The sequence below is a fragment of the Lissotriton vulgaris genome, chromosome 1_1 (assembly GCF_964263255.1).
Source record: "Lissotriton vulgaris chromosome 1_1, aLisVul1.2, whole genome shotgun sequence".
Lineage (NCBI taxonomy): Eukaryota > Metazoa > Chordata > Amphibia > Caudata > Salamandridae > Lissotriton > Lissotriton vulgaris.
In genome coordinates, this window is record NC_141685.1 from 1325680806 (window position 1) to 1325703039 (window position 22234).

The following is a 22234-nucleotide window of genomic DNA, read 5'->3' on the forward strand; positions in this document are numbered from 1 at the left end:
CCACTTTGCGTTTCGAAATGTATTTCAGTTCGTCCGTGGCATACTGCTTGTATTCTGTCAAGACCGATTGAATTTCCCCCAATATGGTGGAGTCATGTGTGTGTTCATAATTGTGCTCTAGTGTGCATAGTTTGCACTCACGGCTATAGATTTGTTGTCTGATGTCTTTAAGTATGCCCGCCGTCGTGCTTATGCATGTGCCTCTTATCATTACTTTGAATGCTTCCCATAGTAACCCTGGATCATCCGTAGTGGGAAGGTTATGGACAAAGCATTCTACAAATGCTTTATGAATAGTGTCCGTGTATACCGTGTCTAGTAGGGCTTTGGCGTTAAACCTCCATACAAACGGTGGTAGGACATAATATGGCAGTTCTAGTGACAACAAAACAAGGTTGTGGTCAGAGAGAAGGCATAGCAAGTGCTTCAAGGAAGCAGTCCGTAGCGATATGTTGTTTGTACCCGGCAAGTAGTCAATCCTAGACCAACTGTTGTACGCTGCAGCAAAATGCGTGGCTTCAGTGTTAGCAGGGTGACGGACTCTCCACAGGTCGCTAAGATATAGATCCGCCATGGCGTCCTGTAGTGTCGTCCGTGCCTGTTTGTGTGGTTCGGTAGTGTTAGGCGATCGGTCAACCCCATCCGTCAAAGCAATGTTGAAGTCTCCGCCCCACAAAAGGTTTGTTACCTGTAAGTCAGTGATGGTGTTCCATATCTTGGTGAAGAACTCAGGGTCATCCGTGTTCGGGCCATATGTGTTAATCAATGCAATGTGTTGGTTGCGGACAGTACCTACAACTATTATGCTTCTGCCTTCTGTGTCCTTCAGGACATTCGTGTACCCCTTTGCGTATTAGAATGCTAACTCCGCGAGAGTAGGAGGAGCATTGTGAGTGGTGTGCCGATTCAGCCCATCTGGCCCCCATAGTGGTTACAGTATTAGCTGCAATGTGCGTTTCTTGTAGGAACGCCACATCCACCCTCAACCGGTTGAAATAAGCAAATATATGACGTATATTCTTAGGGTTATTCAGGCCCCTCACATTCCAGGTGATAAAATTTAGGCAAGTGGACCGGGACATATCAGTGGTCATCAGCGTAGTGGCATAGTAAGGTAGCTGATCTATTCTGCTCTACCTTGTGATGTAGCGTACAGACATTTACACAACAGTTAGTAAGTGGCAATAATTTCAGTGTTACGGAGCTTGCAATGCGTCTCAGGTACAGTGATGTAAAAGGAACAGTCCCCAAACCCCCCTCCTCCCCCTCCCACTTCAGCATCCCAACTTTGCCAAAGCCATGCCCCCAAAATAACCAAACATCGGAGATAACTTCGGTAGGGGAACACCCATTCGGGGGGTCCACTAGGTGCACACGTCTCCATCCACAGTGTGGACGTGGACGGGTGCCTTACATGTTATACGGTACAATGAAACAGTGCCTTAGGCTGTGTGGCATCATATATGGTTGCCTCGTTCAACAGTATAGGTCAAGACAGTTAGGTCTGATAAGCGAAACAGTAAAATGTGCCATAAGAGAGTAATTTTACGGGGAATTATGAGTTGTGGGTGCAAATAGTAGAGGTGCAGACTGGAGGCAGCATGCCGCATATGCAGGTGCTGTCCATTAATCTACATGGTGAAGGGTAGGAGTCCATGTATGCAGAAGGGAAGGGCATTTTAGCAACGCCCCGCATTCAGCAGGCAGTGTCATCCAGTAGTCAGTGAGCGCTATCTGCCCTTAGTGGATGGCAGTTCTCTATGAGTGCATTTGGGCAAATGAGCTAACAGCAAGCCCCTGCAAAAATCAAGTTTGTGTCTCTGCTAGCAAGTTAAGCACTCGCATGGTGCAGCTCTGCAGCACAGTGTAGCAGAAGTAAGAAAGCAAGGTTACCTGGGATGAGCTGCTCATTCAGTGTCACTGTGTAGATTCTCTCGCCCACTCGCTCTGCGCCTGCGGGCAAATTTCTTGAGGTAGTCTTGTGCAGCCTGTGGCGTTAGCAAAATCGTGGTTTTACCTGCATTGGTGACTTTGAGTTTCGCCGAATAGAGCATGGCATACTCAATACCCAGGTCTCGCAACTTTTTCTTTACTGGGCCGTATTCTTTTTGGGCCATTTGAACCGCCATGGTGTGGTCCGGGTAGAATTCAAGCTTGTTTACCTTGATGGGTGATGTCACCTTTCTCGCGTGCCAGCCGTAGGATCGTATCACGGTCTCTGTAGTTGAGCATTCGGGCGATTATAATCCGAGGCGAAGCGCCCGGTTTCGGACGAGGTGCAAGGGATCTGTGTGCTCGCTCCACCAGGAACACCGATGATAGATTTTCACCACTGAATAAGTCATTCATTAGCTGCTCCACGTATTGCTCCATTTTGCCGCTGTTGGTCGATTCCGGCAGGCCCGCTATGCGGACGTTGTTGCGTCTAGATCTGGCTTCCTGGTCCTCAACCTTAGCACGCAGCCAGTCTATCGATTTTTCCATGATCGCGCAGGCCGTGGTCGTGGATTTGGATTCGTCCTCGACTGCAGATAGTCTAGTTTCCGCCTCCACAAGGCGTTCGCCATGCTTGTCTAATTTGGCGGCCATGTTGTCCACTCTGAGCGCTAGATTGTCCAGCTTGCCGTTCATTTCTTGCAGGCTGTGTTGTAGCGCCCTGAGGACATCCTCCATTCCGCCTCCTCCTTCCGATCGTTGTCGCCCTCAGTGTCTGGGGACGTGCTTGTGTTCTTGGGCTGTTTTCTGGTTTCAAACTGAAGCTTTGTCTGTTGCTTCTCCGGCTTGCCCATCGCGATGATCTGGGACGTTGATCACACCGTTGGCAAATCAGCCGCTTCTATGCACCAAGGACCTGCAGCAACGTACGCCTCCACTGCGCCACTATGCGCTGCCCTGTATGCGTTTACCTGACGGCGCAGTTTGTGCAGCGGGCCACGGTGTAAGACAAGTGGTAGTGCGGTATCCCCTAGTGCAGCCTCACGCACCTCGGCGCCGCCATCCCCTCAGCGCGGGCCAGCATCGGTGACAGTAACGAGGGCAGCACACCGTGTTCAGAGTGCCGCAGTCGCTATCAGCGTCTCCGCGATGTGGCAGATCTTTCACAGAAGTAGTCGGGGGCTGCACGTGGCGTGGATTGAGTTGTGTGGCAACAGTGCATGCCTCAGCGCCCTCGGCCCATGAGACAGCTGGCTCCCAGGTCCATCACCCTCATGCCAGCAATGGGCAGCTAGGGGCAGCAGATAGGGTGCCCGAGGCTGTAGCGCGCCGCGTGAGGAAGGCAGCCGTTTTTCCCATTCATGCGCGTAGGGCCCAGCGCCTAATACTCACTCCATGGTCCAAGATGGCGGCGTGTGGACAGCCAGGATCAGCACCGCAGCTGCAGCGCTTAAGTGCAGCGGGCAGCGTTGTCTTTGTCCGCGTTCGTGTTCAAGCGGGCACAGTAGTTGCAGGCAGCTCAGCTCCGGCCATTCCCCGCCTCTCCGCAAGCAGCATCTTCAGTCCGTTCTTGCAGTTGTGCCACCGCCATGTTAGAGGTCGATCTCACCGCATAGAGTCTGCAGACAAAACGCGCTTGAAATGCTTTCAATGTGAGGTCTGTGCATACCGCTCTCAGCCGCCGCCAGCCAGGATAGGTTCCGGTTATTCTTGCAGCAAATCTGGGCTGTCACGGGCTCTCCAGCCGGGGCGTAGCATCTACCGGATTGCGATCCCGGGCGCCGCCATCTTGTTTCGCTCGGCGCGATTTCTGTGTATCTTCTGATATCTTGTCGACCAAATCGTTTTCAGGGTCGGCGGGCTGCTCACTTTATCGGGGACACATTCTGATTTCAAAATATGCCGTTAGTTCTCGCCAAAGTCAGCTGTGGCACCGTGTGGCTGTTGATTAACGGCACCCGTCCGGCGGAGCTGTCTCAAGGAGCAGCCATCCTGCAGTGCGCCCTCTAGCGCCCCGCTGTTCCGGTTAATGTTGATTTCTTTTTTGATGAGCAGTCTTAAATTATTTGTCCTATAGAATCCACCCCTCAGCCAACTTCAGTTCGGATAGATTTTCCACTGCCACAGTCAGTATATGCTCCTGAACAGGGCCGGCGCTAGGCATGGGCAGCATGGGCAGCTGCCTAGGGCCTCGCACTCTCACATATTGCCCACCTGCTCCAACAGGGCCCCCTCCCCACACAATTACAATACACATGAGATGTCTGGAGTCATCCTCGTGCTGGCATTCCTGGGGCTGCAGGGGTGGGGGAGGGACAAACAGAGTGGGGAAGGCACAGCAGCCAGGCCAGCAATTATGGCTCACAGTGTCGGGGTGGGCAGCACCTCTGTTAAGTACCGGCCATTCCCGCATTTTGTTGCTAGGTAACAGAATGCCCCTTTGTTTACAGGACAAGCCAGACACAGGTAAGGAGAGGTGGGTGAGGGGAGGAGGGAGCACCCATATCAACTGGTGCTAGGGCAGTGTTTTAAGAAATGCCTTGTTACTGCATCGAAGGCCCAGGGGAGGGGGCCCCCTTTCCCTAGGCCTCGAAGCACTAGGGCAAGCTGCAAGGTCAGGGTGTTGGGGCCCCCTTCCCATGGCCTTGTAGCCATTACTCCCTCTTTCTTTTCCTTTTCTTTATTTGTTCCCCTGTGAAATGAATCCAAAAAAGAAAAACTTTTTTGCTGGAAAGGTCATCTTTTTTGTGACATTTTTCACTTCCACAGTGCAGCCTTGGGATGGAGAGAAAGGTTCAAAATGTAAAAAAATAACTAAAGCAAAACAGAGTGGGTTGAAAAGGGGCCAGATTGATTTTATTCACACCCATAACACATTAGTGCCACTCCACAGAGTTTGCCAGTGAAGCACTACTTTTGTTTTCTTGTCTTTCTCTGAAAAGCATTGTTTTCCCCTGGTGGGGAAGTGCACCATTTCTGGATGTACTGCAATACCTGCTTGATGGGCGGACTGGATAATAAAATGCATACCGCTGCTCTGTATTCACAAATGTGGTCTTTTTAAACCATATTGTTTTCGTTTTGTAAGGATATAAGCAATGGGCATTGAAGCAGGTCCGTTCCAGCTCTGTAGTCATGGCCTTAACTTTTCATGCAAAAGCACTCATTGATTTCTGAATAATAAGGGCAAAAGCGTTAAGGTAACCATGTTGTTCCTGCTTACATTTCCCATGCTTTAATAAATCCTACATTCCTTATGAGTGTTTGCTTTTTCACCTCCAGGTGTTTGTAGCGGGGCGCAATTGGGTTGTAGTTGAAGGCAGTGCGATTTTCTCTCAGAGGGGTAGTATGGTGTTCAGTGGGGGAGAAGATGTAGCACTATGGTCAGAGCTGTCGCATTTGGAACTGGTGAACCAGGTTCAGCCTTCATGACCAGTCCACCAGACCACTCTACTGAGAGAGCACATTTCCATGCTAGACCTTGGAAGGACCCGCAAGACCTTAGAAGGCCTGATATCTTAGCACCAGCAGGTGAACCCTAGCCGTGGCAATTGTGGGTTAACCTTGAAGGCCTGTCCACCACAAACCCTATTGAAGCTCACCTCTAGTCTTCTGTGCAGGCCTTTGAAGCAGCACACCCTAGAGCAACAGTGACTGTCATTGAGGTCACAGAACCCTTGAGCAGGGAGGCTCTAGGGCGGTGCAAATGGTGAGATCACACTGAGTGCTGACTTTGGGTCATGTTTGCGAGTATATTATGTTTTTAAAAGCACTTGCTGCCTCCTTCCTGGCCTCCAGCAAATTTCGGCAACAATAAAAATGTCATGAAACTCCAATGAATAATGTTCTTCCTAAAGAGAGATGGAGGTTTGTCAAGTGGAAGTTTTGACTTGTGGAAAGGTAGATCAGAGGGTTAATGTGCTTGCTGCAAAGAACATGTACCATGCAGAACACAAAGTCCACGTAATGTAAATAGGCCAGTGGGTTACTGCTTTTGCCAGAGAGAGCCTATTGTTACTTGCAGTTTATAAGTCAAAATCCTAACATAGAACAATGAGATATTAACTGCCAACTAAGAGCTGCATGCCAACTGCAAGGTATAAATTACTACGTTATGGTTTTTTCCCCAGTCTTTGATTAACATAATGTTGCAAAAAGGGTTCATTTCAACAGAAATCAATTCTGGTTATTAAAGAGAACCCCCAACCTTGGTATTCCATCCTAAATTCAGAGTTTGTGTTTCTCCAGATCAATCACTATTAAACTATACTGCTAGTATGATTATTGTGACTTCTAGTCCTTTGTCTTATGTAACATTACCTATTGTGATTTACACAGATATGATTGATTGTCTCTGTGTAATGTGTGATATAAAGTTCTCTGACACTCTAAACTGGTATCAGTGGTGCTGTTAATCAAATTAGATGCATCTGAGAGAGAGTGTAGTTATGGAGACTTGATGGGCACTGTTAATGGGTGGTAGTGAGGGAATCTGTGGCCGAGCAAGTCATTTATGGGCACCAACATTGTCGCACAGGGCTCCACCAGCGCTAAAGCTGGCCACTTCTACTTCCTACAGTTCTAACACCAAATCAAAAACGTTGATTTGACAACCCCTTGAATCTAGCATACCTTCAAGTCAATGTATGATTTAGCAGTGGTCTCGGTTGTTTTAAGTCTTTTTTTTGTTTTTGTATAATCTTTGTTTGCAATGGTGTCTTGTAATTTTGTAATATATGTGTTGTGTTTTTGCACTTAACTTTATTCTGGCGAGTAAAGAGCACACACACAAAAAGGATTGTCCCATGTCTTTTAGCATGGGAGTGTGGGATTCTGATGAGAGGAATAACATTAAGACAAATTACGAAGTATTAATGTCATCCTTAGGTAGCACAATATTGGCACAGAAAGATAAGGGAGCCTTCTGAAATTTGCATATATATCCATGGCGTGAGAGGTTTTCTCTAGTGTCATTTTATATTTTGAATGATCCCACCCCTCATTACCTCAACAGGATCTCCCCCCTTTATGAGGCAGAACTGGAAAGTGTATCATACACTCATCTGGAAACAATCAGTTAACGAGGAGTAAATAATATGCATCTTTGTGAGACCTGCACCTAGCTTTTACATCTAATGAGACAAATGTACTCCATTTAATAGTTTTAAAATATATGGACTTATTTCATTTGTATATTTAGCTTTTTGTCCATGTTACTGATATCCACGTTAGGTATCTTCAGTGATGCCTAATAAGATCAATAGTCCTGCGATGTCACTTTCTGTGATGTCACTTCTTGTGATGTTACCAAGGGCGGGACCTCCACTAGGGAGGAGGAGCGTCTCCCCACTACTTTCTCGCGAAAGCAGAAACACAAAATGCTAAAACAACCATTTTATGTTTCTACTTCTAGCACCGCGAGAAAGCAGAAGTGTTTGGTTGGGGCCGGGCGGGTCTGATTTAGGGGAGGAGTGCCTTGCCAACTGCTAAGCGCGCTGACTGTTCGACCAAACCAGTCATTCGCACTCTGGCCTTTCTCTATGTAGGCTACAATGCAGCCTACATGGAGAAAATGGCCTTCCCATAGGCGCCTGGCTGATCAATCAGAACGCTGCCATTGCAGCATTGTGGAGGGGAGGGGAGGGAGTGGATGGGAGGGAGTCTGCCTGCTTCCTGTTCCCCTCCTCCAGAACTCTCGCAAGACCCTCCACCCATGAGTCATGCCGGCTGCGAACTTACATGCAAATTAGAGGGGCCGCACATCTTCCCTTTCGCCCGGAGCCCCAGGAGTTCTTGGACCAGCCCTGCTCCTGATCCCTTTACACCACGAAGGAGTACCATATAGTCTGGATGGGAGGCACAGCTTGGACCCCCATGAGCGGAACTCACCTTCCTAAGGTGGGTCCTGTCCGACCCCTGCAGTCCTCGGTCCAGAGAGGTGCAGTTCGCACCAGGGGTCATGCTGAACTGCTGCTCTTTAGAACAGGTGCTAGCAGAAGGAATGGCTGAATAAACAGACTTGCAAAGCATGGCACAGAACAGCAACTCTCCTCCCGAGGACTGTGAGCAGCAATGCACCAAACTAGAGAGGTTGGCAAACCTACCTGCCCTGGCGGGAAACTGTCACACAGCTCACCTGCTTGTCCTCGCTGTGGCAGTGGCGCTGTCCGCCTCACCTCATCCCGGGACAGCTCCACTTGTTGTGTTCCCGAGGGTCCGCCCCCGATGTCCGGAGGGACGGCCAAGTTGGCCATGTGACCGCCCTATAATAAAAAGAGGTCGAGCACGTGCGAGGGCGTTCAGAGATACGCGCCGACCGACCAAGCAACTTTATTCCCAGTGTCTGGCTGAGTTTATTCTAGGGCCACGTGTTAGGCCTAGTCAGGGTTAGATGCCCCGTGAGCGTAGATCACCCGACACAACAATTGGCGACGAGGGTGGTGATCGATTCCCCGCTTGGGGTGCGTGTGTGTGTCCCTCTTGGGGTGAGGCGGCTGCGGGCACTACCACGTGTCCGCGGTGCTCGTGCCTTGCCACCACACACCCCCCGCTCTGCCTGCCTGGTGGAAATACTCTGATCCCTGGCTCTCATCAGGTGAGCGGCGCTGGCCTGCATCTTTCTGCGGCGCACAGGAGTCTGATTGGTCGCGCGAGGTGTTTCCCCCGTGGACCCTCTACGCTTCGGTGCCACGCCGCACTGGGCTGCACGGGTGTAATCCGCACCGAGATACAACTGGCCGGGCGCTCCGGCGGCCGCTGGATCATATCCCGGCTGCCCACGGACATCCTCCCGGGCGTCCATAGCGATGGCTAACATTCCGCCCATTGAGCCGTTTGTGGTGGAGGGTGCGCCATCCACTCTCGCACCGAAGTGGAAAGAATGGGTGGACAGGCTCTTCATATTCTTCGAGGCCACCAAGGTCCATAAGGAGCAGAAGCGTGCCATGATCCTCCATCTTGGTGGCAAGGACATTCATTCCATCGCCCGCACCCTTACGGAAGCTACTCCCAAAACCCACCATACGCTCATAAACGCGCTCAATGCGCACTTTGAACCCATGGCCAACCAAGACTATGAACGGTTCATTTTCAGACAGGCGCGGCAACTGCCAGAGGAATCGCTGGACGCCTATCACTCTCGGTTGAAGAAACTGGCACTAACGTGTGGATTTCAGGATGTCACGGAGGAAATCAGAGGCCAGATCATTCAGGGTTGCGTTTCTGCCAAACTACGCGAGAGAATTCTGGAGGAGTCGGGGAAACCCCTCCCAGACATTCTCACGCTGGGCCGCACGAAGGAGCTGTCCAAGGCCAGGGCAGCCCACATGGAAGCAGCTCTGCAGGCCAACATGAAAGTGGAACCGGTGAACAAACTGCAAGTCCGCCCACAGCCCAAATGGGTGAAGCGAACAACAACTCCGCAGGGCGGAGCTTCGGCGCAATCATGTGGTTACTGTGGAGGCCCGAGACACCCGGCGCCGGAATGTCCAGCACGGGGCAAGATATGCTCCGGGTGCGGAAAAATGAACCATTTTGAAAAGGTGTGCCGGTCCAAGAAGTTCAGCAAGCCCCGCCAGACAGTACACGCGGTGGCGGAGCCTGAAGGCGCGGAAGGAGGACCCAGCAACAGTGACATGGACGACGACGAGGAGGAGCGATCCGTACACAAGGTGCACATGATCGGCACGGCCACCCGACGCACAAGGACACTACCACAATGTGCAATACAAGTAGCTGATCAGGACATCATGGCAACGGTGGACACGGGCGCCTCAATAAATCTTATGAGTGCGTCCCTCTACGGAGGCATGGCTACTCCACCCAGCCTCCGCTCTACTCCGATCACCGTTTTTGCCTACGGCCAGGACGTGCCCCTCCGCATTCGAGGAAAGTTTAAAGCAGCAGTCCGGCACGGAGACAAGATCACGCGTGCCAACATCTTCGTGTCGGAGGAAGGCCAAGGCATGCTCTTGAGCTGTCGGACGGCAGAAGACCTGGGAGTGGTCTCTTTTGCGCTTGGGGTGCACGAGGAATCAGTGCAGCAACTGATTGCAGACTTTTCGGACCTGTTCGAAGGAATTGGCCGCTTCAAGGGTCGGGAAATACACCTGCATGTGGACCCCACTGTCCAACCGGTGGCCCTGCGACACCGGCGGGTGGCGTTTCATTTGAGGCCACTGGTTGAGGAAGAACTACAGAAGCTGGAAGCCGCGGGCATCATTGAAAAGGTGTCCGGACCCACCCCCTGGGTATCGCCCATCGTGGTCACCAGGAAACCAAAGCAGCCGGGAGCGGTCCGGATATGTGTGGACATGCGCCTCCCCAATGCGGCCATCAAAAGGGAACGGCATATCACCCCCACAATCGATGACCTGATCGGAGAGATGGCCGGGGCCCGGTGGTTTTCCAAGTTGGACCTCAGGGCGGGGTACCATCAGCTCGTGCTGGATAAAGAATCCCTGAACATTACGACGTTCTCCACTCACATCGGACTGCGCAGGTACACCAGGCTGAGCTTCGGGATATCCAGTGCTGCCGAGGTGTTTCAGAACGTCATCCAAGAGCTCATTACTGGCATACCGGGGGTGATCAATGTCAGTGACGACATCATGGTGCACGCAAGGACAATTCCCGAGCACAACCAACGCTTGGCACAGGTGTTCCGTAGGCTCCGCAGCGCTGGACTCACTCTGCACCGAGACAAATGTGAGTTTCTTCAGACCAAACTGGGATTCTTCGGCTACGTGTTCTCGGCCGATGGCGTCAATCCTGATCCTGACAAGGTCAAGGACATCAAGGATGCACCTCCGCCCACGACTGTCACTGAAGTCCGAAGCTTTCTCGGGATGGTGAACTACTGTGGTCGCTTCATACGAGACCTAGCCAACCTGACCCTCCCGTTACGTGATCTAACCAAAGACTCCACGCCATGGAACTGGGGACCGGAGCAGGAAAGGGCATTCCAAAATATCAAGAGTGCGCTGTCCAGCAACACCACGCTGGCGTTTTTTGACCCAAGACACTCCACTCTCATTGCAGTAGATGCCGGACCGGCGGGATTGGGGGCTGTCCTGATGCAGAGAGCCCGAGATGAGATAGACTGGGCCCCTGTAGCTTTTGCCAGTCGGTCCCTCACGGACACAGAACAAAGGTATTCCCAAATTGAAAAAGAGGCCATCGCGATTCATTGGGGATGCCGGCACTTCCACCTATACGTATATGGCAAGCCGTTCACAGTAGTAACGGACCACAAGCCGCTGCTGTCGCTGTTCTCAGGTACCTCCTCCAAACCACCCCCCAGAATTGAAAAGTGGATTTTGCAATTACAGGAGTACAACTGTGCCATTGAGTACCAGCCAGGGGCAAAGAATCCGGCGGATTATCTGTCACGACACCCCCGGGCGGCCACCCCAGAAGAGATGGAGGAAGCTGAAGAGACGGAGGCCTATGTGCGATGGGTCGTGGCCAGATCATGCCCGCGCCCCATATCCCTGGAAGAAGTTACGAGCGCCACAGCTCAGGATGCCTGCCTACAGCGGGCCAAAGATCTGCTCCGGACGACCAACTGGCAGAAAGCCAAGGAGAGCTGGAAGGTACTCACACCCGAGGCCCAGAAAATCATGGATGGTCTGTACCACGTGAGGGCTGAACTGAACGAGGACGAGGCGGGGTGCCTCCTGCGAGGGCATCGTCTGGTGATCCCGACGGCTCTGACAAGCCGAGTAGTTCAGCTGGCGCACGTAGGGCACCAAGGAATGGTTAAGACAAAGGCCCGGCTGCGGACAAAGGTGTGGTTCCCGCTCATGGACGATATGGTGGAAACTGTTGTGCACACATGCACGGCCTGCCAAACTACAGGCGACAGCCCTCGCGAAGCCCCCATCATTGTGGAACCCAGGCCCCGAGGCCCCTGGGAAAGGGTCAGCATGGATTTTGGCAGCCTTCCGGATGGACGACACACGCTAGTGATGATCGACGACCACTCCAAATACCCTGAGGTCGAAATCATCACCGGCACCAGTGCAGACTGTGTGATTCCCAAGATGGAAAAAATCATTGCCACCCACGGAGCCATGAGAGAACTCAGAACGGACAATGGACCGCCCTTCCAGGGTCAAGACTTTGCGGAATATCTCTCGTCCCTAGGAACCCGTCACAGGCGCATCACCCCAAGGTGGCCTCAGGCCAATGGGGAGGCCGAACGGTTCATGAGAACTTTAAACAAGGTAATCCGCATAGCGCATGATAAAGGACAGTCCGTGGAAATGGCCATTTTCACTTTCCTCCGTAGCTACCGCCAGACCCCTCTCTCCACAACGGGGGTAGCTCCTGCACATCTTCTCCTAGGGCGGGTAATAATGGACTCCATTCCCCATCACCCCCAGTGGGCACCTGATCTGATAAATGAACATACAGTAGAAATGAGGAGACGTTCTGCCTATGACCAGATCAGCAAGAAACGTAGGGCTGTGGCCCCCCACTTCAAAAGAGGTGACCTAGTGCTCATCAAGAATCGGGCCACTGGTGGCAAATTCAAACTCAGTTATGAGAAACGACCATGGCGAGTCAGTGGTGTGAAGGGCACCCGCATCACAGTCACTAGAGGACGAGACAAGGTGACTCGCAACGTGTCTCACTTCAAGCTCTATCACCCGTCGAGCAGTGAACCAAGGCGCCAGCAAGGCGACAGAGAAACCGAAACTGCAACTACGTTGCCGTCTGGTGAATCAACATCTCAGCCCGAGGTCAGGCCACGTGACGAGCAGCAGGTTTCTAGTGAGGATGTGGGCGGAGACACAGAGGCCCTGGATGAGGCCCCAGATCCGGAGGGGGCCGACAACGAGGCGCCAAGACACGAGGTGGAGGCTGGAACAGAGCCGATGACTCAGCGGGGGTCCCAACGCCAGCTACGTGCCAACCCCACCCCCTCCGGCTGGCTGAGAGACTACTTTACGTAAGACTGTTCTCATTTATATGTGTGCACGTAATGTTTGAACTGAATGCACTGGCATTTTGAAAGACGCTGAAGGTATCGGTCCTGATGCTATTAAGACAATGGGTTTGATCAGACCATGTTTGCGATTTTGCAGTATGTTTTTGGTTTTCTTGTTGTTTCCTTGTTTTAGGAGGAATGTTGTGTTCCCGAGGGTCCGCCCCCGATGTCCGGAGGGACGGCCAAGTTGGTCATGTGACCGCCCTATAATAAAAAGAGGTCGAGCACGTGCGAGGGCGTTCAGAGATACGCGCCGACCGACCAAGCAACTTTATTCCCAGTGTCTGGCTGAGTTTATTCTAGGGCCACGTGTTAGGCCTAGTCAGGGTTAGATGCCCCGTGAGCGTAGATCACCCGACACAACACCACTCACTGTGCCGCTGGAGTAGCACCATAAACATGCAAAACTTTATTTCTTTTTTTCCTCCCAGTAGTGTAGGGAGGAGGGGGGAGTTTGTTGAACGATAGCGGGGGAGGGGTAATATTATTTATTTCCCTTCCCAGCGATAGGATTGGCCCGTGACGGAAGTCCCCACTGTGCCGCCGGCCTGGGACTGGCTGCTATGACAGGCTGGGTGCTGCTTGCATTCCGCCCCACTTCCCGACCCCTCTCCTTCTGGTTATTCCTGGAAGTGCTGAGGAAGCTGTTGGTAAGGGGTTGTACTTTTCTCAATCGGAGCTCTTTCAGGTTTTTTAAAAATATTTGTATTATGCTTTTCCCTGCAGTGTGTTGTAAATGTCATTAGACAACATGCACAGTGTGAATAGCAGGAGGCACCCCCTCCTTCTCCAGCCCAGAAAGCGCAGCTCTTTAATATTCTCACTCACTGTTTTTTCTAACCTACTTCCCACACATTCTTTCCCCGCTTCTAAGGTCTCCCCAATAGCTGTCTCAATACCTTTAATTCCCATCTGTTCACCATTATTCTATTACACCACCCTCTATTACTCAGCGGCTACTACCCTTTCTATTTCCATTGTTCCCCCTCTTTCTTTTCACCCCTGCTTTTCAGATCACCCCCCTGTTTGCCCCTATGTTCTGTGTCTTTATCCCCACTACCCCCCCCCCTTCCATGGCACTTCATAACTCTTTTTTTGGCTGGTTCTCCCAATGCTGCCTTTCTTCTACCCACGTCTCCTCAAATACCCTGGCTCTTCCATCAAGTCCATTCTCCTCATATCCCTCTCTCCCCAGAAGCCTCTCCCTTCTAGAGTGGGACTGCTTCCAGTCACCTTGGATGCCATCTCCCTTCTCTGCGGCACCTCCCCCCTTCTGTCACTCAAAGACAACATTTTGAATGGTCCTGGCGAAAGACGCCGACCCTTTTATGGGCACAGGAAGGCTGAAACATGTAGACCATGCCCTCACTAAAAGATGTGATGGATACATTACACTTCCATTATACACATCTACTTTTCAAATAGCCTCATCCTTGTGTAACTTTTTTTTAAAATTCTAGTGCTAGACAAGAGGTTATTTTAGATCACTTACTCTGTTGTAGATCCCCACGAAGAAAGCTCTTTGAGCGAAAGAGATTACCTCCTGGTTGGAGGAAGGAAGGCCCGATGATGATGCTATCAACTATCAGTACATTAGTGGCACAGCATATACCACTGGCCAAAAATAGTTGTTGACGGTCCCATACATTTTTTTTTACAAAGGGATTTCCCAGGACACAGATCCCGCTCTCGTTTGCTTTTTGATGACATATGCTTGGGAGCTGAGTGGGACCTCTTTACCCATAGCTTCTTCTTCACCTTTATGATATTTGCTGATTAGGCATTTGACCAGGTGGGGAACCAAGATGGCCTCAATTGATCTTTAAAGTAATCTTTAAAAGATCCTGGGCCGGGTGGCAGTTACCAATCTGATCATTTTGCCACTCTTTGTGGCACCTAACACCCTCAACCACTTCTAACTGGATGGGCTGGACATAATATCTTTATCATGCAAAGACTAATTACATTTGCTCTCTCAGTTAGTCGCACAGCTATGAGCATACTGGCATGCTTTCAATCTTAGCCATTAGTGGTAAAACGTAGAGTGCCTCTGACCTCATGCTGTTCCATAAATCATTTCAAGATTTATGTTCAACTGCTTCTAGAGTTATTGTGCAGCCCTTGAACGACCACTTACATCTCTATGGTGAAAACTAACCAATTGTTAACCTTAATGGGTCAGAGTGGTTTAATATACAGACAGACCAAAGATTTTGCTTGGAAGATGTTGCAAACCATAGCGCAAGATAGCCATGGCTTGCTAAATATCTCCAACCTTTTTGAAATCTCAAGAGTTGGTCCCTATCTAAGCTTCATAGTGACATCCACAAGCCTGACTTACATTACTGTACCGGCAGGGTGGCTTTGTTTACTTAGACCCAAGTTGAAGTATAGGATCATCACTTCCAATCGGTAGAGCCATTAAAAACCATACAGAGGAAACACATGGAGCTTACAGCTAAAAGGATGGTTGTTCACGACCCCTCTGGAACCAAGACAGACCAAAGAATGCCACTGCTAGGCTATGCTGCCACCGGTGTGCATGGGAGAAGCACATACGTCATTAAATATAATCAAGGCTCTGCATTCACTCACAAGCTTATGCAAACCCTATGATCACCAATGAAGTCCTTGGAGTCACCAAGAACTGATACAGAAAGCACGCAGATTGGACTTCCCACCACCTCTGTTGACAGTCCACCACAACTGCCACAAATAGGAGACTTACATCCTTCAAAGTATTTCTGTCCATAGCTCTCCTTCACCTCTGCCGGCTGGCGGTGCCATATGTTGCTGAGGTGGTTCTTCATATTGGCCAGCACATTCAGCTGGGTCTTGAAGTAGCCGGGCTCTATGATGGAGACCTTAACACCAAAAGGAACCAACTCCCGCCTAGAAGAGAAAACACCTTCAGTCAATCAAGCGAGAGAGCACAGTTCAGATTGATGCACCATGGAGCACACCAGATCAGTACATTCCTAGAAAATACAGCTTAAATATGGTCATCAATTCGTCCAGTCAAATGGATGTGGTCCACCATGCAGAACACCAAATTGGCCAACTTTCAAACCATTTTCAGATAAAGCCAGCGAGATTTGGGGACAGGTTAAGCCAGTGCTTGTGTTACTGATGTAGCAAGATCTCAGAGGTACTGGAACCTAGCAAGAACAAACTGCACTCACCTATGGTGAATTTGCAAGCCATTGGAAGAAGACCGTTATCTCTTCTAGGCTACTAGGATTCAGGAAGAATTACCAGCGTTGCCAGGCTTATTGACATTGGCCAATCACGTATCAAGGACTCACGTGACTTGCTAAGCCTACCAAGCTAGCTATAGTATCAGAACACGTTGGCTTAATCCATTTAGAAACGTCACAGATTCTACAAATGGTTCATTTCCAGTCTACTTCTTTTGGGGAGCAGCCAAAAGTATCCTAGCGTTTTTGTATACTTGGGAAGTTTGAGGACCATCATTCGATGTGGGGTTTAAAAACCAGGGAAGTGGAGTCGTCTCTAACCGATGCATGACAGAGGAATGAGACAGCCGACTGCAAGAAAGGGTGAAACACTACCGTTCTGAGCAGCATTAGGCTTATTCGAGCATCGCCTTTGATGGGTTGGTACTTTGAGCATCATATTATTAGCAGGCCATACAGTTTGAGGGATTATTAACTGGCATGGCAACAGCAATGGGTGTTACATCATGGCACTCAGTTTAAAGCAAGCACTGTTTCTCTCTGCATAGGACTCTCCATGGACAGTGTTCTTTGGTGTGGGAATACAGGCAGCACTGGTTGTCCTGCAGCACAGATATATGCTTCTGGGCATCCCGTTTTTTGCAATGGGTACTAAGATTTTCTTCATAGGTGCCTAAAGGATTTTCTGCTATGGAGAAACCTTGATCTTGAGCAGTGCCTAATTTGAGTTGGCGTTTGCAGGTGGGGGCCACCGGAACTCATTTTTAGGGACGGGCACCTATTTCTCCTCATCAGGCATAAGCAGACTTGCTCATTACGCTCGCCTCATGTGAGCCATGGGGCTGGTATGAATATTTTTGCCAGGTGGTCTGCTCTCGAATACCTGCCCGACAACGCACATTTTAAAGGCAGGCTGATACCTTTCAATTCAAAGCTATGTTGTGGACCTTACCCTAAAGCCTTTATCTTACACATCAGAAATATAGGGCCAGATGTATCAAAGGGTTTGGCCCATTCTGTGTCTATGGGGAAATGTGTTGATACATATGGCCCATAGATACCACAGATTTTATAGTCTGAACCCTTGGACAATGGACCTTTCATCTTATGACACATATCTAAGAGGCTCTGATAACAAATCTACACCATCGATTATACAGAATTTGCAATTGTATGCCTTAGAGTTCAGAGCTCTATCCCAGGTTACATTTATTAAGTGCAAGTCCCAGACAGCCAGGCTTTCTCAGTTTTATAAAGATCTTACACGTTCATGCCACGGGCACCAGTTATATGCCTCAATGTACACGCTGTACACTGCTTGGGGCCTCAGACAGCAGAGCTATCTCCTAGGCTATATAATCATAGAGATGATGGAGAGAGGATGTGGCCTAACAGGCAATGGCAGTCAATTTAAAAAAAAATCTGGGAAACCGGGTCAGTGTCTCGGCAAAGACGCTCAACATCCTGTGATTCTGGGCAAATCACTTAATCTCCCTGTGCCTAACAAAAATGAATGTGTCCTTACGTAAGGCAACTGGTGCTCATGTAAAGCTCTCTGATACCTTCGGGTCAAGTTTGCGCTATATAAAACTCTGGGGAAAAAATCATAGTGTTTGTTATTTCATCCCCCATAACTACAAGAAACAATCTACTTAGCACCTCAACACACCAACCTGAGACTATCTGAAAAAGCTTCCAGTCCGAATTTAGAAATGCAGTATCCACCTCCACAGAAGGTGATCCTGCCCACGAAGCTGCTCACCACCACGACCCTTCCCCGGGCCTTCCTCACGAGGGGCAGCAGACTCAGGGTCACGTCAATGGTCCCCAGCAGGTTCACGTTCAGCACACGCGTAAAGTCCTCCACTGTCAACCACTCATTGGGTGCCCCAGGAACGCCAGTGCCAGCATTATTCACCAGGCCCCAGAGTCCTGCAGAGAGAAATGATCCCAGACCATGAACGAACTCCAGGAACTTGACATGACATTGACATCACTCCAAGTACCTAACATCAGACTGTGACATGACTCAGGAACCTGATCTCAGACTGTGACATGACTCGGGAACCTGATCTCAGGCTGTGACATGACTCAGGAACCTGATCTCAGACTGTGACATGACTCTGGAACCTGATCTCAGACAGTGACATGACTCGGGAACCTGATCTCAGACTGTGACATGACTCTGGAACCTTATCTCAGACTGTGACATGACTCAGGAACCTGATGTCCGAATGTAATATAACTTCGGTAGTCAGATGTCTTGCTATGCGTCACTTCATAAATCTGAGACTGGCAGTAATCCATGAGAATGGTCTCAGAGTGTGACATCACTCTAGGAACCTGAACTCAGACTGTAACATCCCCCCAGTGAGCAACTTATACATCTATCGGAAAGTCATACATACATAATTTAAACATCAGGACTGCAAGCTTAGTTACCCTTGTCCCCAACTTGCTGCTTCACCCACTGGGCTGCCAAGGCCACCCTCGCATGGTCGCTGATGTCTAGGACGACTGTCTGCAGTCTCTGCGATGCAGCCTCCTTTAGATCCTCTGCCCCTTTTTGTGTCAGGCAAGCTGCCAGCACGCGCAGCCCACGCCGGTCCAGCTGCCTAGCCAGCAGGTTTCCAAAGCCAGAGTCGCAGCCAGTGATGAACACATACTTATCTGTGAGGTTTGGTACCATCTGCCTCTCCCGGTACCAGCGGAGGAGAAAGTACAGACCTATGATGGTCGCCAAGTACAGCCACATCATGGACCCTCAGCTGCAAAGGAGTCCAAAGGGTAGATATGAGTGATGCTGTGGAGACCACAGTTGCTTCACCTCATGCATATGTTTAAGACTGTTTCACTGTATCAACAGCTCAACAAAGCAATAGAAGGAAGACTCCGAGAGTAATATCATCTCGAAATTGAATGTGCCTCCATTTAATAAAAGAAAGCCCCAAACGCAATTATTGTTGCACCTTTATAAAGAATAATCATTAACAAACCAATAAGTCTGCCTTTTTAATAGTGAAATGTGGGAGGGGTAAGGCAATTAAGAGTTCTGGGTCACTCTAGTGCAGTTCTGGGGTAGTATTATGGTGCCTAAGGTGGAACAAGCAGCAGTGAAGAAGTGGCTACACATGGTGCTGGGTCAGTAGTTACGTTGTAGGTGGCATGGTGGTAGTGGATGGCAGTAGTGGGATATTAATGTGGCACTGGGAGATGAAACTCAATGATGCGGTTAATTGAGCTGCGGAGGGGTGGCAGTGTAATGGCGGTCGGTGAAAGGTATAAAGCAAGTGACCTGTGGCCAGTTTTAGTGTTGATTGGACCAGACACCTAGGGCACGAATTTAACAACTTACAATTCTGAATTTCTCTAGGGTATTCTGACCATATATAGATGCAGCAGTACAGAGGAATAGTTACTGTATATTTTACAAAATATATTAACGAAAGGAGTTATATTTGTTGACTTTTTTCTGGGGTACCACATTTCAGTGTCAAAGTGTATAATGTTATTAAGTGAATAATGTGTTTTGTATCATCTAGATACGAAAGGAGGACAAAATGTGGGTTTTCTAGATGGAATGGGCAGTAGTTAGCAGCTTCAGATTTTGGGACAGATGTGTGAATGTGGTGGATATCTGTCAGCGGGTAACGTACAGTAAGTGCTTACAGCAAGACTGGAAGCTGAACGCACTGAGATTCTGATCATAAGAAAAGCACAATGGTTCGTTGGGGCTAAGCTTGGATACTAAGGGGGTGATTTAGAGTTTGGTAGGGCAGTAGCACCACTGTACGTCATTGATGATCTCTACCAATCATAAATCAATGTTCATCCGGAAGTGCTAGGTTACCCTTGTTGTGTCCTGCGGGACACGTTCTAGTGCTCCACAGGAAGCTGTACTCCCAGCCACTCCCTTGAGGGCTGGACACTGACACCCCCACATCCATCACGGGTGTCACGAGTGACGTGACCCCAGCCAATAAAAGGGCCCGGGTGCACGTGCTCGTGACTAGTTACTGCACTACCTCGTGTGGTGTCTGTGTCCATCAGTAGCATAATGTGGGCCTGAGGCCCAACATTACAACCCTGGCGGAGCCTCAGATGGGCTTCAATGTTTCAAACTCTCCTCTGGCTGCCATTCCGAGGCAAGCCGATCAGGGCTCACTGTTCTTTTTTGGGGCAACTGCATTGCTCATTTTCTCGACCAAAAAACCATTATGGCCCAAGCGTGGTTTGAAAACTCCTTGTGCGTCCGGGCATTTGTGTTTTTTCTTTTTTGAAAAATAAAATAAACTCCCGCTTTAGGAGTTTGTTTACAGAAAACAAACAAAAAGTTGCAGAGTGAGGTGAATCACTCATGTGCCCAATTCAAAAAGAATCAGTGCCTGCAGTGGAGCCAATTACATGTAAGCAATTTCATAGAAGCAGTGGCAACTTTACTAAAGGCACAGTGGACCCCAACTGCCTGGTGGTCGGTCCACTGCCAGGGAAGTGGGGTCCATAGCTTCTGCTTAGGGCCACCCACTAGGTCAGTGACATTCAAAGTAGGCCCTGGTGCAGCATGTAACCCTCCTGACCTTTACATGTCGCCCCCTGGTCAACAGCAGCACTGGGCTACTGTTTCTCGGTTCAGCACTCCCGTTGAGAAATATGTTAAATAAAGGGGCACAGATTTATTTACAGCTTAACTGATGTTGAAGGGAGTAACTAAGGTGTTGTGCACCACTTAAGCTTAGGAACACCTTAATTTTTAAACACATGTTGCATCTGTAAAAATCTGATAGTCTCTTCAAAATTCAAAAAGAGTATTTCATTCACATGCAGACGAGTTTCGTCTTAGTACATTAGATTATATCAGTGTATTGAGATTTTTTTTTCCTTAAGGTGATTGTTTGCAATGAGAAATGTAAAAACCTTCCTGCTTCCCTTATATCCTGGCAACACTGCAAATAGTGAACTAAGAGGCAAGTCAGTTAAGTTAATCATCTGAGTGGCCAGGATTCTTATTACACATGGATAACATTATAGTTTAGCAAATAAAATGAAAGCGAAAGTTTTATATAGTGCGTATCCTGAAGTCATGTATTTCGAGGTCCTCTTATATGTGATAATAAAGAAAAAGAAGGTAAAGTGAAATAAAACAATTGTCTAGGATCACACAGTTTGGTCAAGTATGGAAGCTGGCATTGATCCCAGGTTTTCTAGCTTCATAATGTGCAATTCAGCCTTTATACATACATGCTGTACTTCACCTATGCCCACCTCACACCCCCATCCCTACCTGCCATGAATGCGGCCTTCGATCACACAATAGGCAAACGTTTTGGCCTCCTGGAAAATTTTTGCTGGTACCAATGCACTAGGTTCTAGATGAGCCGCTAAGAAGGTTCCTAATTGTATATAATTATCATTAAGGAAGCATTCGAACAGCAGAGTCCTTCTATGCAATACCACAATGAAAGTCTAACAAAGGATTATCGAAGATCTTTATAAATGTATTAGCTCTTCTGGAGAGCTGAAACTTCTTCTGGTTGGACTGTAATGCTCTCATTATAACTGTGTGATTAGTTGTGATGGGCCTGGTAACTGCAGTTACAGGACATATCAGAATGATAAGTTTACCTGACACACTGCTGGTTAATGGTATTCTACCCTGAGATATCACCTGCTGCAAGGAGACAGGGGCATATTTTCAAGGGCATTGCGTCACAGGAAAGTCACTTTTAATGACGATCCTGTGATGCAATGCTGTGCTTCATAGTTGGAAAGTGCAGTTAAGCCACGTTTTGTGGCTTAAAGCCGCATTATAAACATAGTACCCTTTCACGCAGGTATCTGCATGAAAGGGACATGCAATTAGTGTTGCTGTGGGCACTCTACTGCAACCCCCATTGCTTTTTGACACTGCCCCAGATTTACAAGGATTCTGTTAATCTAAGGCAGCAGCTACTACCCCAATGGCGTCAAGAAAAGCATACATAGAGAAGTATAGATTTAATATTCTTAACTCCACATCTGCTTAACTTTATGATATGTTCGTGGCCAATATTGAGTCAATAGAAGTGCAAGTCGATATTAAAAACTCAGTATTTGGTACAACACCTGCACA

At 49.1% G+C, this 22234-nt stretch overlaps 1 protein-coding gene across 2 annotated transcripts in view; it reads right to left on the reverse strand.

The window, feature by feature from the left end:
- LOC147749095 (retinol dehydrogenase 16-like) overlaps window positions 1–22234 on the reverse strand; it is a 142958-nt gene that overhangs the window by 53938 nt on the left and 66786 nt on the right. For both annotated transcript variants that reach the window (XM_086966071.1, XM_086966082.1), the window contains 3 exons: window positions 18568–18893; window positions 17799–18057; window positions 15657–15820 (listed from right to left, as the gene is read on the reverse strand). In XM_086966071.1, coding sequence (XP_086822197.1) covers window positions 15657–15820; window positions 17799–18057; window positions 18568–18883 — 739 coding nt within the window. In that variant the 5' untranslated portion in view covers window positions 18884–18893. The remainder of the gene's footprint in view (window positions 1–15656; window positions 15821–17798; window positions 18058–18567; window positions 18894–22234) is intronic.